Source organism: Pan troglodytes, chromosome 2, assembly GCF_028858775.2.
Source record: "Pan troglodytes isolate AG18354 chromosome 2, NHGRI_mPanTro3-v2.0_pri, whole genome shotgun sequence".
Classification (NCBI taxonomy): Eukaryota; Metazoa; Chordata; class Mammalia; order Primates; family Hominidae; genus Pan; species Pan troglodytes.
The window spans coordinates 186,480,773-186,493,013 of NC_086015.1; the positions used below are offsets into that span (position 1 = coordinate 186,480,773).

The following is a 12,241-nucleotide window of genomic DNA, read 5'->3' on the forward strand; positions in this document are numbered from 1 at the left end:
AATTGGATTTGGACAACTCAAAGGTGGTCATGACACTTAAGAAATATGCTTGTCTAGGCTGGGCGTGGTGGCTCGCACCTGTAATGCCAGCACTTTGGGAGGCCGAGGTGGGCGGATCACCTGAGGTCAGGAGTTCAAGACGCGCCTGACCAACATGGAAAAACCCCGTCTCTACTAAATACAAAAATCAGATGGGCGTGGTGGTAGGTGTCTGTAATCCCAACTACTCAGGAGGCTGAGGCAGGAGAATCGCTTGAACCCGGGAGGTGGAGATTGCAGTGAATTGAGATTGCGCCACTGCACTCCAGCCTGGGTGACAGAGCAAGACTCCATCTCAAAAAAAAAAAAAAAAAAAAAAAGAGATATGCTTGTCTAAACCCTTTCCCAAAGCCTGTAAGGGCCCTGTCTACACTGACCCTGTCTGCTCAATCACATTTCCTACCTCTTTCTGCATGACACTTCGCTCTAACCACACGTGCCAAGTTTTCCTGTTTGTTTAAGCATTCCTTCATTCATCCTTCTCATATTATTGAGAACCTACTATTTGCCAAACACTGTCATAGGTGCTGGGGGTTCATTGGTAAAGAAAGCAGGCAAAAACCCCCACCTCATGAAATGAAGCTTACATTTTAATGGGAGACAGAGGCAATAAACAAGTGCATGTGTAGGTCATATGGTATCTTAGACAGTGACGAGTATGTGGAGAAAAATTAGATGGTGGGGAGGGCAGGGAGTGCTGGAGCTAGAATTTTAAATCGGATGGTGAGACAGTCTCCCTGAGAAGGAGAACTCAAGCTATGCAGAAAAGACTTCACATAGAAAGCCTGAGACTAGGCCGGGCTGTGGTGGCTCACGCCTGTAATCCTAGCACTTTGGGAGGCCGAGGCAGGCGGATTGCCTGAGTTCAGGAGTTGGAGACCAGCCTCGGCAACACAGGGAAACCCCATCTCTACTAAAATAAAAAAAATTAGCCAGGCATGGCAGCATGCGCCGATAGTCCCAGTTACTCTGGAAGCTGAGGCAGGAGAATTGCTTGAACCTGGGAGGAGGAGGTTGCAGTGAGCCAAGATCGCGCCACTGCACTCCAGCCTGGGTGAGAGCTAGGCTCCGTCTCCAAAAAAAAAAAAAAAAAGAAAAGAAAAGAAAGCCTGACACTACAGCCTTAGAAAGAAAGACCCGATTTTAAGATTGGCCCTTTGTTGGCATCTAGGAACTTAGATTTTGGGAAGGTTCCCTCCATTCCCTAATGTGAATGGTTCATGATCCCTGAACTGTTTGTGCCAACAGTATGGTTTATGGTGATTACTTGCTTTTTCTTCTGGGAGTCTGAAATCTTGGTACTTGCCAGACAGAAGCTGCCGACATGACCAGCCACCAATAAAACCTCTGGGCATTGAGTCTCTAATGAGCTTCCCTGGTAGACAATATTTCACACATGTTGTCACAACCCACAGATGGGGGCAGGAAGTATGTCCTGTGAGACTCCCACAGGAGAGGATTCTAAGAAGCTTGTGCCTGGTTTCCTCCAGACTTCACCTCGCATGCCTTTCTCCTTTGCTAATTTTGCTTAGTACTTTCTCATCTTAATAGATCATAACTCTAATACAGCTACATGCAGAATCCTCCTAGTGAATCTTCGAAGAAATGTGTGCATGGTCTTGGGAGCGCTCTGCATACAAGCCGAGACCTGAAGTCAGGGACAAGCCGTGCAGTACTTGGGCTGGGAGGTGAAGGCGTGATTGACAAGTTCGGGTAGCAGGAAGGAGGCCAGTGTGGCTGCAGCAGAGGGAGCAAGAAGGAAATGAGTGGAAGACATAACTAGAGGAAAGAGGGGGTTCCATAGCCGGGGTGAGAGGAAAGCCCCTGGGTTTGGAGGGAGGATCTCGATCATGTTTTTGAAAGGACCACTCCAGGTACAGTGCCCAGAATAAGAGGAAATGCAGGGAGACCTGTTAAGGGGCTGCTGCAGGAATCCAGCTGAGAGATACGGCTTATGGCTGATCACCAAACTAGCTCCTGACTCGACCCTTCTCTGGATTGTTCTTCCCTGGGTCATGCAGAGCTGAGTTCCTGGGTCACCTCCTCACAGGGCTTCCCCGGCGACTATATCTTAAGTCATTCTCTACAACCCATTCGCCCAGTCACCTAGGCCCTCTCCCACACTTTAATTCTTTAACAGCATCATCTCTATCTAAAAACTATTTTCTTTATTTACTTTAATGTAGAATTCCTCCCTCCTGGCTGGGCGCGGTAGCTCACACCAGTAATCCCAGCACTTTGGGAGGCTGAGACGGGCAGATCATGAGGTCAGGAGATCGAGACCATCCTGGCTAACACGGTGAAACCCCATCTCTACTAAAAAAGACAAAAAATTAGCCAGGCATGGTGGCACACACCTGTAGTCCCAGCTACTCGGGAGGCTGAGGCAGGAGAATAGCTTGAACCTGGGAGGCGGAGGTTGCAGTGAGCTGAGATTGTGCCACTGCACTCCAGCCTGGGCAACAGAATGAGACTCTGTCTCAAAAAAAAAAAAAAAAGAAAAAAAAAGAATTCCTCCCTCCTCCACTCACTCCCACCAAAATGTAAGTTCCATGAGAGCATTTAGTAGGCATGCAATAAATATTTGATCAACAAAATAAATGAATGAGCCAATGAGCTACATGATGCGGTGACCTGCTTGGCTGGAACTCTGTGAAGCAATCAGCACAGATGACTGCCACATTCCAAAAGGTCTCCAGGAGCAGAGAGCCCATGAGCCCCCCTGCCAGCCACACTAAGCATCCAGTGCATCACTGCACTGCTTTAGCTGTTTACAGTAACATAAGGAGTCACGGTAACTCCAGGTGCGTACAACTTGCCCCTCTCTTAACTTGCACTGGTTTATGGTTTCAACAATTTCCAAACCCCTTTCCTCTTACCCTCCCAGTCATTCACGAAGCCCTGCAGGGACCGTCGCCTTCTTAATGCCTTTCAAATTCTGACCCCGTCTCTGCCACCTCCTTGTCACTGTCTGCTCAGGCCTCATGGCTTCTCATGGGGACAACTGGTCTCCCTGCTTTTCTTCAGGCTCTCCTTCAAATCATGCTCCAGACTGCTGGCAAAGCAGCGATTCCAACATATCTTATTGTGTCTACGTCACTCCCAAGCTTCAAGCCCTTTTCTGGGCGCCCAGGGTCTTCAGGAGCAAGCTTAAACTCTTGAGCAATGCACACGGGGAATTTCATTATCTAGCTCATACCTGGGTGTGCCTGACTTACCAAGTCCTCTTCCACTTCCTCAACTCCATTCTCTGCTGCAACCATACTAATTATCCATTTATTGTTCCCCAAATATTCAGGCAGCTTCAGGCCTCCATCACTTCTCCACCTGCTGTCTGCCTAGAAAGCCCATCTTTCCCTACTCCCCCTCACCCATACTCCTCTGGGGCCAACTCGATCTAAATCATATTTCAGACTTCACCTTCTCCAGAAAACTTTCTCTGTGCTTCTCTTGATCAGAGCACCTGCTTCATTATGTTGTGACCACTTATCTGCTGCCTGCGCTATGCCACAGACACCTATGGTCCAGAACCAGCTCTTATTCAACTGAAAACAGTGCATGGTGCATCTTAGGTACTTACAAATAAATGCTGCACAAAACAAAGAGGAGTACTGGTATAGAAATGAGTGACACAAATCAAATAGTGGCTAGTTAAAAGGACTGAGGCAAAAATACCCAGAACACTTGTTCTAAACAGCAAAGGCCCAGGTGCACTGGTTACCACCCCTACAAGATGACTGGGATACTCACTCCCTGGGCAGTGATTTTTTTTTTTTTTTTTTTTTGAGATGGAATCTTGCTCTGTAGCTAGGCTGGAGTGCAGTGGCTTGATCTAGGCTCACTGAAAATTCTGCCTCCGGGGTTCAAGCGATTCTCCTCCCTCAGCCTCCCGAGTAGCTGGGACTATAGGCGCCCACCACTATGCCTGGCTAATTTTTTTTTTTTTTAATTTTTAGCAGAGATGGGGTTTCACCATGTTGCCCAGGCTGGTCTCGAACTCCTGAGCTCAGGCAATCCACCCGCCTCGGCCTCCCAAAGTGCTAGGATTACAGGCGTGAGCCACCGCGCCTGGTCTGGGCAGTGATTTTTGACTCTTTGGTTCACTGCTGTGTCCTCAGAACTTAAACAGTACCTGGCATGGTAGGAGATGAATAAATATTTGCAGAATAGATGTTGAATGAATGACAGACCTTTCCTAGCACTGCTCAGCTACTGCAGACTGAACCTAGCACATGTTCCATAGCTCAGAATTTATGCCTCTACCTCTGTAATGTTAATAACAACAGCTAACATCTACTGAGAGCTTACCATATGCCAGGCACTGTTCTGAATGCTTTACATTTGCTTATTTCCTTAACTCTTCACAACAAACCCTTTGATACAGGTACTGTCTTACCAAAGGGAAGTGGAGCACAATGGCCCAAGGTGACCCAGGTAGGAAAGAGAAGAGCCAGGCTTCAAACCCAGGCAGTCCGGCTCCAGGATCTGGCTCAGACCAACATACACAGAGAAAAATGGCTGCACTTGTTCTGCCTAAACTTAGAGACCTCATTTGGTTGCTCGAACTTGTCTGACTTTAGTCAAATATAGAAACATGAGACTTGGCATGAAAGCCTCTGTTGACACTTTTTTTTTTAAGTCCAGCTGCCTAATTTATTAAGAACAGGGCAGAATTTTCTGGGTCCAGGGAAATTCACCACAGGATACTTCCAAATCACCCTGTGGTGATCAGAGCCTGCCCTTCCCTCGGCATATAGTATTTCACCCTTCAGAACTGTCCAGAAGACATTTGAGATGTTAGAGGAAAGATGTGTGTAACAGGTCCAAATGGGTCTAGGGAGAAACGCCCATAAAGGCAACTGAGGAGGCCGGGCGCAGTGGGTCACGTCTGTAATCCTAGCACTTTGGGAAGCCAAGGCCAGCGGATCACAAGGTCAGGAGTTAGAGACCAGCCTGACCAACATGGTGAAACCCCGTCTCTACTAAAAATACAAAAATTAGCCGGGTGTGGTGGAGGGTACCTGTAGTCCCAGCTACTCGGGAGGCTGAGACAGGAGAATCGCTTGAACCCAGGAGGCGGAGGTTGCAGTGAGCCGAGATTGTGCCACTGCACTCCAGCCTGAGCGGCAAGAGTGAAACTCCATCTCAAAAAAAAGGGCAACTAAGGAGCAACCTGGATTCAGCCACCACATGGCTGGAAGGTCACTATTACAGAATTGAAAGGACAACAATAGTTTCTGACCACTGACTACTGACCACCAACCACATTGCAAGCCGACCACATGAAGTCCCTACCACACATCTAACTCATTTAATCTTCACAGGGTCTCTGTGAGGTAGGAATTATTACCTCTGCTTTACAGATGAGGGGGACCATATTCAGAAAGGCTAAGAAACGTGACTAGGGTCATAGAGCTGGTACTTGTTAGAGCCAAGATTTGAATCCATCCCTATCTGACTTCCAAAGCCTGTGTTCTTGTCACCTTCCAGCCCACCTGGCCTCTACACATACATGTGCTATGAAATCCTCCTGGTGCCTGCAAAGAAATTTATGGTGAAACCTCCAAATTCAAGCTTATTTTTTTAGTTTATATACCTCCCACTCAGGATAAATAGTCATCAAAATCTCCAAAGTGAAAAAGAAAGAGTGAGGGAAAAATGGCTAAAATCTGGTACTCTGATCACAAGCCCATCTGGGATCTTTCAGATGCTGAAAATTCCAGAAGGCTGGATCGTCAAGTTACAGCTTAGAAGTTGCAATCAGAAATCTTTATTGAAATAACAGTTTATTTCCCCCCGAGGACTCTGCTGGTATAACAGATGAGAGATGAGAGTGCCTACTAGGGAAGAAAATGGCGAGAAAGCGAGTGATGCTACTCTATCAGGGAATCTAGAACAAACCCACAGAGGATCCACAGGGATGGAGTGTGTGTATGGGGAGGTGGGCCAGATGAAACAAGAAAGGCAAAAAGCTAATGGTTGTTGAAATTGAATGATGGACACTTGGAGTTCATTGTGCCAGTCTATCTGCTTCTCTGTGTGTTTGAAAATTTCACACATGTACACAAAGCCATGACCCTCCAACAATATGACATCCTTGGATGTTAATGGCCTGGGTTCCATGCCTTCTTAGACACAGCACCCTTATGGGGAGAGGTCAAGGCTGAAATCAGGTGGTTCCTCCACCCTGTCCTGGTCTGTTCCCTGCTGGCCCCTCAGCAAGGGTCTCAGTACGGCCCACAGTCAAAACCCTGCAGCAAGTTCTGCTTTTATAGAAGACCTTCTGTAAGTGGTTGAAACTACTGTTTTTCAGAATCAGGAAGGAGCATTCAAAAGACTGCTAAACCCTCAAACGAGAACAAGATAAAGAACAGGCTGAATCAGCATGCGACAGGAGCCTGGTTAGTGAGTTGACTCTGAGGTTACTTGTGAGAATGATGTCACTGTGTGGAATAAGGAAGCTGGCAACACCCCAGAGCCAGCGTGTGGCTGTGCTGGGAGGGAGCTGGCCCCTTAGTGCCGAGTAAAGGACAAACTCCAGGCAGATATTTGTCAGATTGTGGCCAGACACAGTCTTGTTCCTTTAACACTTTAAAGGACAAATGGAAAGATTAGCCAAGCCCTAATCATCTGAAGAAGTCATGTGTCTGAGAAGTCTGAGGGAAGATATATTGAAAACGATCTCAGTTACGATGAGACAGCTTTGTTTGATTTACGCAAAGGCAGAGACACAGGTGTACTACATCCTTCAGGAAGCAAGTTTAGAAATAAGATCTGCAAGTCATAGGATGTGACAGGTCTGCAAATCCTGCAAGTCACAGGTCATCCACAGTGGGCTAGTCTAGCTGCTTCAAGAATGTTGCCCACGAAAGGTGGGTCATGGGTTCACAGAGCATTCCTGTGTTCCATAACCACAGGTTTCATCCCTAACTCTGGTCAGCAGCTTTTGAAGTATATACCAAGGACCACAAGTTCAAGGAAGTGGGCAAAAGAAAGAATGTGATGCAGTCATGCGGATCCATCGCCACTATTCAAGACACAGCCCAGAGCGCCTTCCAAGGGCTTTCTCTTCCACTGAGAATAAAATTCAAATCCTCACAAAAGATCTCAGGGTGCAACAGGACTACCTGGCCTCTGCTCATCTCTGTTCACTCATTTCCTCCTGGCCCACCTGCTCTAGCAATGTTCCTTGAACTCACCAAGCTCATTTCCACTTTAGGACCTTTGCACCTGCAGCTCGCTCTTGCCTTGATGCTATTCCCTAAGTCTTTGCATGATTACACAGATCAAACAGATCTCAGATCAAAGGTCGTCTTCTCAGGCCTTTCCAGACCATTCTAGCTAAAGTAGCATCCCCAGTCACTTTCTATTATATCTTGTTTTCTTTTTTATATCACTTGTTACTATCTGATGTTATTATTTATTTGATTGCTTTTTAGTGAGCTGTCTCTCTCCAGTAGAATGTAAGCTCCATGAGGGCAGATTCTGGACTGCCTGGCTCACCGCTGCACCCACGGAACCTAGGATAAGGAATACCTCTTGATGAATAAATAACCCTCTGGATAGGTCAGTAGCTACTTTCATATATATATGAAGGCATTTTTTTTGATGAGGCACTTTTTCTTAATATATGAATAAGCAAAAATATATAGTATCTATATTCAGTAAAAAATTATTTTGAAAAAACTAAAATGATATAAGATTGGGGCTGTCCTGGAGAATCTAAGGTATCTAGTCATCATATATATGAAATTCAACTTTTCCATTGTTTGATAAATGTTCCTGATGACTCATGTGTCTTTAGCACTAGTTTATCTGTCAAATGGTCACTGGTAAGAGAAAGAGCGCTCGCTACGAAGGGATGGGATTCCTGAATGGGGATCTGGATACACAGCTGGGTTTGTGTGTTCATGCATGTGCACAAGCACCTGCAGCTCAGAATCTACAACCAACAGCTCTTAGAGTCAGTGTGGCCTTGGTATACTTTGTTTTGTATCCTTTAGGGGTGTGTGTCTCCAACTGTAACGTACAAGTCAATCACCTGGGGATCTTCTTAAAATGCAGATTCCAATTCCAGGGTGGGGTCTGAGATTTTATATTTCTAATTAGCGCTTACTCAGGTGACATCTGTGCTGCTGGCCAGAGGCTCACACTTTGGCAAATCTCTAGTACTGCAAAATTGCCGTCTGAGAAACATGCCTCCAGATTAGCTAAGAAAGGAAGCGCTAACCACAGGGGACTTGGTCCCCAAGACCCAAAAATATAGAGAACCTAATTTCAAACAAGCAGAAAGGAACTTCTCTGGAAAGAGACGACTCAGCTTTCTTCATTTGTAATAAACCAAATCTGTAAACACTTAAAATGGAATCATTTCTAAATGCTGACTTGTGTGCGGATCTGGGACACTGTTTAATTCCAGTATGGGACTGTAAAATACATATTCTTTTACAAGTTTCACATTTACAACTCTTGGGACATGAGAAAGGAGAAAGCTTTGCCAATTCTGTGTAGCAATGGAACTAACGTGGACCAATTTCCCCCATCTAATTGTCTTGCTCCAGGTATAAAACTAGTTGTTTTTTTTTTCTGGTTTCTCCTTTGAAAGTTTTCCATCCTTACTACCAACCCCACAACCCCCAGCCCCCTAGTCCAGGCTCCAGGGAGGAGCTCAAGCTGATGGGTGAGCCTCTGATATAATTGTTCTGGTGAGTGATGAGCCTGTTGTGACCTTCTCCCACTTGGCTGCTGACCAGGTGAGAGAGCAGGGCTGGTCCAGAGTCCTCACCTGACCTGAGCGTCCAACTGCAACTGTATGTTCCGGCAGCTTTAATAGGACTCTGTGCTGCACGTATTATTCATAGCAGTTGTTAATGTGCCTCTCTCCTTGGGATCCTGGGGTGACTGAAGGGCAGGACTGGGCATTCCTGTGTCCTTTAGCAACCTTCCAATAGCAATGACTGGACATGATCCATCATTGTCCACAGCAACCTCCCTCCCAGTACACAAAAATGTCAGAAAGCAAACCTGGCTTTTTTCCTCCAGTTTTTTGTGTTCCTTAAGAAGCTGCTCCACGTGCATCACGCTGTCTCCAATGCCTGTAAACTCTGCTTGCTCTTCCAGCAAATTATCCAGGGCAAGCTTAGCCTACAAGAAACATTAGAACAGTCCAGAAGTAAACCAACACTCACTCACCTGAAGGTATAGGTTTGTTATGCTTCAAGAAAACTCAAAATTCCAAAAAGGATTCAAGACTTGTATATATCTATATATGTTAAAAATTTTTTTTTGCAGCTCACTAACTTTCAAATTAAGCTGGGGGTGCAGAATTCACCTGTAGCTGAACTATTAGAACTATATTCAACAGATAATCAATCAAAAAGGAAGATAGCTGGGTCCAGTGGCTCATGCCTGTAATCACAGCACTTTGGGAGGCTGAGGCAGGAGGATTGTTTGTGCTTGGAAGTTCGAGGCCAGCCTGGGCAACATAGGGAGACCTCGTCTCTGCAAAAATATTTAAAAATTATCTGGGCTGGGCGCAGTGGCTCACGCCTGTAATCTCAGCACTTTGGGAGACCGAGGCAGGTAGGTCACAGAGGTCAGGAGATTGAGACCATCCTGGCTAACACAGTGAAACCCCATCTCTACCAAAAATACAAAAAATTAGCTGAGTGTGGTGGTGGGCACCTGTAGTCCCAGCTACTCAGGAGGCTGAGGCAGGAGAATCGCTTGAACCTGGGAGGCGGAGGTTGCAGTGAGCTGAGATCGCGCCATTGCACTCCAGCCTGGGCAACAGAGTGAGACTCCAACTCAAAAAAAAAATTATCGGGTGTGATGGTGGGGCATGCCTGTAATTCCAGCTACTTGGGAGGCTGAGGTGGGAGGACAGCTTGAGCCCAGAAGATCAAAGCTGCAGTGAGCCATGATCACACCACTGCACTTCGGCCGGAGTGACAGAGCAAGACCCTGTTTCAAAAAAAAAAAAGGAAGATAAACCATCACTGAAATGCCATGTACATCAACAGGTAAATGGGATTCTAGAACAGTTTGACTCCACTGAAAAAGTGAGAAGGGGTTGGAGGGGGTGGTCTGTAATGAAGCAAGGAGATAAGGAGAAAGCTGGATTAGGGAAAAGAGGGAAATCCCATACCAAAGAGTGAGGAGGGAGAGAAAACCAGAGGTCCTGGTACCAGAAAAGAAAGTTACAGTAAACAAGAAAAGAATACCTTACAAAAATCGTGCTCAAAATGCTGTAGTTGTAGGCACTGGTTAAGCTTCAGATGATGCTCAGACCAAAACTGACTAAAGGCTTTTTCTGTTTCATCCAGTTGAACTAATAACCTTTCAAGAAAGAATGAGAAAGTGATGTTAGGTTAGCATTCATTTCCACAGGCATCCATATAGGCCTATGGCTAGAACACCTGTGTCTTTGGTCAGTGGTGTCAATTGTGACCATCTCCTTATTATGAAAGCATGTGTCACCTATGCCTTTCTTCTGGCTCAGCGGGCTTTGCACCTTTCATTTTCCAATCAGGACATCCACAGTGCAGGCAGTGACTTTGCTTCAGATGCAGCTGCTGTGCTTTAGAATGTGCTCCGGCTGATCTTACCTTCATGTCTTCTTTCTTTCTACCTGAGACTACACGAATATAAAGCACAGCTCCAAGCCAAACTGTTACTTGGAAATGAAGCCCAGTAAATACTACCCTCTCCCTCAAAATCCTAGGGTGGGAACATGTCATATACATTGAAGAGGGGGGACTAGAATGCTCATAAAAAGATCTCTGTATGTGGATGCCAGATGGACGTATTCTTTTTTCCTTTGTTGTCTCAAATATTCTTCTTCCTTGGCCCCACCAAGACCCAATATTGGCTGCTCCAATCTGTTCTTGGTTGCTCCAGAACATCTAGGTCTACATATTCTCTCCTGAAAAGGCTGATTCCACTTCACTCACTCACCTTTCCATGGTAGTTACATTCTCAAGTTGGTTGAGATTGAGTTTGCTGTTGGGATATTTGGTTGCTGGTTCTTGGATGCATGACAGCAATGTGGTCCCCTGCTTTCCAAGTAATTTCAGCTCATCCTAGAAAATAAAAGTAGTCTCTCTTAGAAGGAATTAGAAAAAACAAATTCTTGGTAGAATTGAGGTGAAGAGAATAGTAGATCAGTACATTTTTCATTTAGGAAATTAAATGCTGATGAAGTCAAGATACAGCTTTAATCAATTAACTTATCCTTGACAGGTAACGCACCGACGTGATACAAAACTCAAAATATCCGAAAGGGTATACATCAAAAAAAAGTATATTTTTCCTCTTCAAAATCAACATCTGCTTTTTGTATATCTCAAGCTATTGTTGTAAATTAAAAGCAAAACTAGTTAATACAATCTAGTTTTAATCCAAGATAGTGACCAGAAACAAGAAAATGATAGATACTGAATGTTGAACGCTAGAAACTACTGAGCAATAATAATGTAATAACTGCTAGTTGATCATAAAAATACTTCAGTTGGTCTCATCAATAAACACCTGCCTCTCCCTCCACCTGCCAACCAACTATGACCTTGTTTAATTATTTAAGTTTGGCAGATATGGGCAGCAATTTCATTTTAACATGGAAAGATTCATACTTCCAAGCCAACCCCCCATTCTGCTCTTTTAACAGAGACTTAGTACTATGCAGCTGTGGAAGGCTACTTCCTTCCAAAGCCAACAGCTGTAGTCCTTTCCTTGGACAGTGCAGGTCATCATTCGTTGCCCTGAGCCTTACCCATAAAGAAAGTCCAGACTGCAAAACAAAAGTGGCAGAGCCTGACCTAGAATTTTGTGCTTGGGAATTATGGGTTTGGTTCCTGGGTCAGAGGAGGCTGGTTTGGTATGCCCTTGAGCATTAGAACAGGCCCATACTTCTAAAACAAATCAAGAGATCACCTCTGCACGCAAACACTGAATCACTTCCTCTAGGCCCAGCCACCTGTGTGGTCTTCACACAGCCTAGAGCTCATTCCCTGTGGGAAGAGTTTTAGACTTCCCCACTCTGATCACACAGAAGTCCTGGACCCTCTCAAGCTGGTACCTTTGTTCCTTGTGTCCTATCCTACTCCAGAATTTCCCCTGGAAGGGTTACATTGCCATACCCATCCTCAAACCTGGCCCTGGATCTGGCTGATGATGGACTTGGCTTCCCTGAGCTGGCCCTTCA

The 12,241-nt window shown here is 45.5% G+C and overlaps 1 protein-coding gene across 3 annotated transcripts in view; it reads right to left on the reverse strand.

The window, feature by feature from the left end:
* Positions 1 to 12,241, reverse strand: part of MCF2L2 (MCF.2 cell line derived transforming sequence-like 2) — a 249,958-nt gene that overhangs the window by 121,191 nt on the left and 116,526 nt on the right. For all 3 annotated transcript variants that reach the window (XM_009446932.4, XM_003310140.6, XM_009446933.3), the window contains exons 8-10: positions 10,996 to 11,120; positions 10,263 to 10,377; positions 9,064 to 9,183 (exon numbers count right to left, since the gene is read on the reverse strand). In XM_009446932.4, coding sequence (XP_009445207.3) covers positions 9,064 to 9,183; positions 10,263 to 10,377; positions 10,996 to 11,120 — 360 coding nt within the window. The remainder of the gene's footprint in view (positions 1 to 9,063; positions 9,184 to 10,262; positions 10,378 to 10,995; positions 11,121 to 12,241) is intronic.